This window comes from Hemitrygon akajei, chromosome 8 (assembly GCF_048418815.1).
Source record: "Hemitrygon akajei chromosome 8, sHemAka1.3, whole genome shotgun sequence".
NCBI classification, from domain to species: Eukaryota; Metazoa; Chordata; class Chondrichthyes; order Myliobatiformes; family Dasyatidae; genus Hemitrygon; species Hemitrygon akajei.
The window spans coordinates 79,487,893-79,491,796 of record NC_133131.1 but is presented as its reverse complement, the minus strand read 5'-3'; the positions used below and the strand labels follow the sequence as shown (position 1 = coordinate 79,491,796).

General features: G+C 44.2%; 1 protein-coding gene across 1 annotated transcript; it reads left to right on the top strand.

Moving 5' to 3' along the window:
* The first annotated feature begins 237 nt into the window (after positions 1-237).
* Positions 238-1,432, top strand: LOC140732523 (interleukin-6-like). The gene is made up of 5 exons (XM_073055293.1): positions 238-253; positions 349-497; positions 617-730; positions 1,014-1,160; positions 1,259-1,432. The coding sequence occupies exons 1-5, from the start codon at positions 238-240 to the stop codon at positions 1,430-1,432; spliced, it is 600 nt and encodes a 199-aa protein (XP_072911394.1).
* The last annotated feature ends 2,472 nt before the right edge of the window (positions 1,433-3,904 follow it).

Here is a 3,904-nt window from a genome sequence, read left to right as displayed (position 1 = left end):
TATCCCGATCGCTCACGTCAGAAGGAAGAGAACTGGAGTGGAAGTCATCTTCAACGTAGAGGAAGGACAGCCACACGGGAAGGAAGAATCCAACAGTGACTAATAGGTGCTGTAACACAAACATTGCGAAAAAAACATTAGTAACTGGATTTTCCCCAAAGGGGGCGATTAATAAATAGTGGGGAGAATGGAGCTTGGGGAGCTAAAGATCGAACACCTTTGTACGGGGAGGACAACATGGGACTTGCTGAAAGTCAGTGAATAAAGCTTCCGGTTATCAGTTCAACACATTTCGGAGTGGTTGCAGGAAGCGGGAATTCTTATTCCGTTCTGTCTCTTTCCCTGCAGGTTTTTACCTTCTACTCCTGGTGCTCTGTGGAAGAGTCGCCACTTTCCCGCTGACGGAGCGGACCGCTGCAGCCGCCCCGGGCTGCGCAACCTGCGACTCCCTGGCGCTGCAGATCCAGAGCTCAGCGGCCGAGCTCCGGGATGCTCAGGTGAGTGAGTACGAGGAGGTGAGGGGGTGGCGCCCCGCAGACTTTGCCCTGGTCTTCACTTTGCAGCTGACTTATTCGCTGTCTGATCTCTCTCCACCCCTCCCGTCCCTCTCCCGCAGCTGTGTGAGTATTTCTCCTTCTGTGACGGGGACCAGGGATCGCTGCTCACCCACGACTTCAACCTGCCGCAGATCCGATCTCAGGACCGATGTACAAAGATCAGTTTCCATAAGGTGAGTGAAGCCCGAAGGAGCAGCCGTTTCCTTGTAAAGTAGGGCATTTCAGTCTATAGAAAAGTGTACCTCTAGGGAAAACAAAAAGGAGTAGGCATTTCGCTCGTAGTTTACGATAGTCAGGTTCCAACAAAGCAGCGTTTAAACCAATTTGCACAACCCGGCAAAATTGTCAGTTTTACAAACGAGAATTCTAGAATTCATATAAATTCAGCTACAAGTCGTCAAAACTGAAGAGCCCGAGCCAAGATTATTTCTTACTTGTAGTATTTTTCCTGTTTAGGAAACGTGCCTGAAAGCGATTGCAAAAGGCCTCCATAAATACAACCCTTTCTTATTGCTGGTGGAAACATCCATCGTGCGTTCAAGTGAACAAATAATATGGATGCGGTCCAGTACCCAACGCCTCACGGAACTGATAATGCACCAGGTAAGAGTAAACGAAGCGGCGCGATTATGGCTGCGGTAAACCCATCTGAAACTATGGAGACTCAAGTCACAAGCCCTGCTGTCCTCTTTATATTTCAGTTAAATGTCGAGTTTGGCATCAGTACCGTGAGCGAGAGCGAGGTGGAATCATCTGCTTTAGGCTTAGTGTCAACAACAGAGTGGAACAGACAAGTGAATGCGCATGTCATCCTGCGAGACTTTGTCCGGTTCATGGAGAAATCAGCCCGAGCTCTTCGCTTTATGAGTCTGTGAATGTGGGCTCACCGCTGGAATTGGCAGAATTACATTTTAAATATACCACGATCTATTTATTTATTTATTTATTTATTTATCTATTTATTTCCCAGTGATTATTAACTAGGTGGAGTGACAGAAACAAAAGAGCGATAACATTACGGAATTGGTTGGCCATGCAAGCCCAACTGCTCTCCGTGATTTCTGCTCCACACCCAGATTTTTTAAATTATCCTGTTAGTATTTGGAGTGCACGTTTTGTTCGCGACTGATAAAAAAGCTTGCTCCATCTGACACACATATGCCACACGTAGAGTGGTCAGAGCAAAGTCAGCTTGGGAGTTTGCAATTTTTTTCAGTTCCATTAACCGTGCAACGTGTAAAGTATGGTTAAACAGTGGCCGTAACCGCCTTAAAGTATGAACGTTCTAGTTCAGCATTTGGTCGTACAATTGTAAAAGTTACAGAGGTTAATCTGTAAAAGAAATGACATTGTAAACTTAAGAAGTTGTATGTTAGCTATTGCTGGCAAAATGTTATTTACACTGTTTAATTTTATTTATATTTATTTTGACTAATTCAACATTTAGAAATATTTTAAAACTATTGCATTTATTTATTGATATTTAGAACGTAGACCATAAGAGTATTGTCTTTATTTTTGAAGTATCAGAACCTTTGATTTGGATATATTTAATAAACTATAAATATGAAGAGATTTCAAGTTAAGTTTCATTCTGGCTGTTATTATTTTGAAAGATATGTACAGAGAGCAAATGTTTCCAGAGATACAGTGAATTTGCTAGAATTTGCAAAAGTAACGCGGAGTGCTTTCTGTGAATCAGGAAGTGATCCCCACAGTACTTCTGTACCACGGAGAGCGTTCTAACTGGCATCGCCAACCGGTAATGCGGGGGATGGGGGATTGGTGCTGCAGAGAGTTGTAAACTTAGTCAGCTTCATCCTGGGCACCAGCCTCCGATGTATCCAGGACATCTTCAAGGAGCAATGCCTGAAAAAGATGGCCCCATCACCCCAGGACATGCCCTGCTGTCATCGCTACCATCGGAGAGGAGATACAGGAGCCCGAACGCGCACACTCAATGATTCAGGAATAGCTCTTCCCCTCTGCCATCTGACTTCTGACTGGAAATAGAACCCATGAACACTATCTCACCACTGTTTTTAATTTTATTTCTGCGCTGCTTATTTAATTTAACAATTTAATATATTTACTCCCTGTAATTCACAATTTTTTTCTCTATTATTATGCATTTCATTGTACTGCTGATGCAAGGACAATAAATTCCACAGGATATGTTGCTGATATTAAATCTGATTCTGAAATGTTATGTTCACAAGCCACTAGATGGTGTGTGATCAGAGATCATATATACACCCAGAGGCCACTTTATTAGGTGCCTCCTGTAAGGACAACATGCAGTGAGTGGCTGTTCTGTGGGTGAAAACGCCTTGTTAATGAGAGAGGTCAGATGGGGAATGGTCAGACTTGTTCAAACTGACAGGAAGGTGTCAGTAACTCCAGTGACCATGCATCACAACAGTGGTGTACAGAACAGCAGCCCTGAATGTACAACACATCAAACCTAGAAATGGACGGGCTACAGCAGCAGAAGACGATGAACATACCTTGTTAGTGGTCACTTTATTCGGCACAGGAGGCAGCTAACAAAACAGGCACTGAGTGTAACTGATTATTCCTTTCCTAGCCTCTCTAATGTCCCTGGCTATCCTGATTACTAGACCTGGTCTTACTGACTCCTGCTTTCTCCCATAACTGCTCAGACAAAACTCCCCCCAGCAATCTTGGTCAGACCTCTACCCTTCTAGCACTAGTGAATTTTGCTACAGGATGGGAACCAGAGAACCAGAACAGATAATGGGGAGACTGTGGAGACGGGCGTTGTTAAGACATCAGACAAAGTCTGGAATCAAACGACTGAGCATTGTGGAACAAATGTCCTGAGCTTTGTATAATTTCAGTGCAAGTATTGTAGGAAAGGCAGATGAGATCACAACATGGATCAACACTTGGAATTATGATCTTGTAGCCAATAGTGAGACTGGTGCAGGAGGGGCAAGTTTGGCAGCTCAGTGTTCTGGGGTTCCGTTGTTATTGAGGTGACAGGTCCAGAGGGATTAAAGGAGGAGGGGTGGTGTTCCTAGCCAATGGAAATATCACAGCTGTGCTCTGCCAGGACAGACTGGGGAACTTGTCCAGTGAGGCTGAGAAATAAGAGAATATGCAGACACTGGAAATCCGAGCAACAGACACAAAATGCGGGCAGAACTCAGCAGACAAGGCAGCATCTGTGGGAAAGAATAAACAGTGACGTTTCAGGCCAAGACTCTTCATCAGAACTGAAAACAAAATGGGAAGTCCATCTCATCCAATAAGTCCAATAAGAAAGGTATGACCACGTTAATGGGGCTATATCGTAGACCACAAAACAGCCCATGGGATTTAGA

Excerpts from the sequence above, each read along its gene's own strand:
- LOC140732523 (XM_073055293.1), top strand. Across the intron at positions 731-1,013 it reads CAAAGATCAGTTTCCATAAG|GAAACGTGCCTGAAAGCGAT; the intron begins GTGAGTGAAGCC and ends TTTCCTGTTTAG. Across the intron at positions 1,161-1,258 it reads CGGAACTGATAATGCACCAG|TTAAATGTCGAGTTTGGCAT; the intron begins GTAAGAGTAAAC and ends TTTATATTTCAG.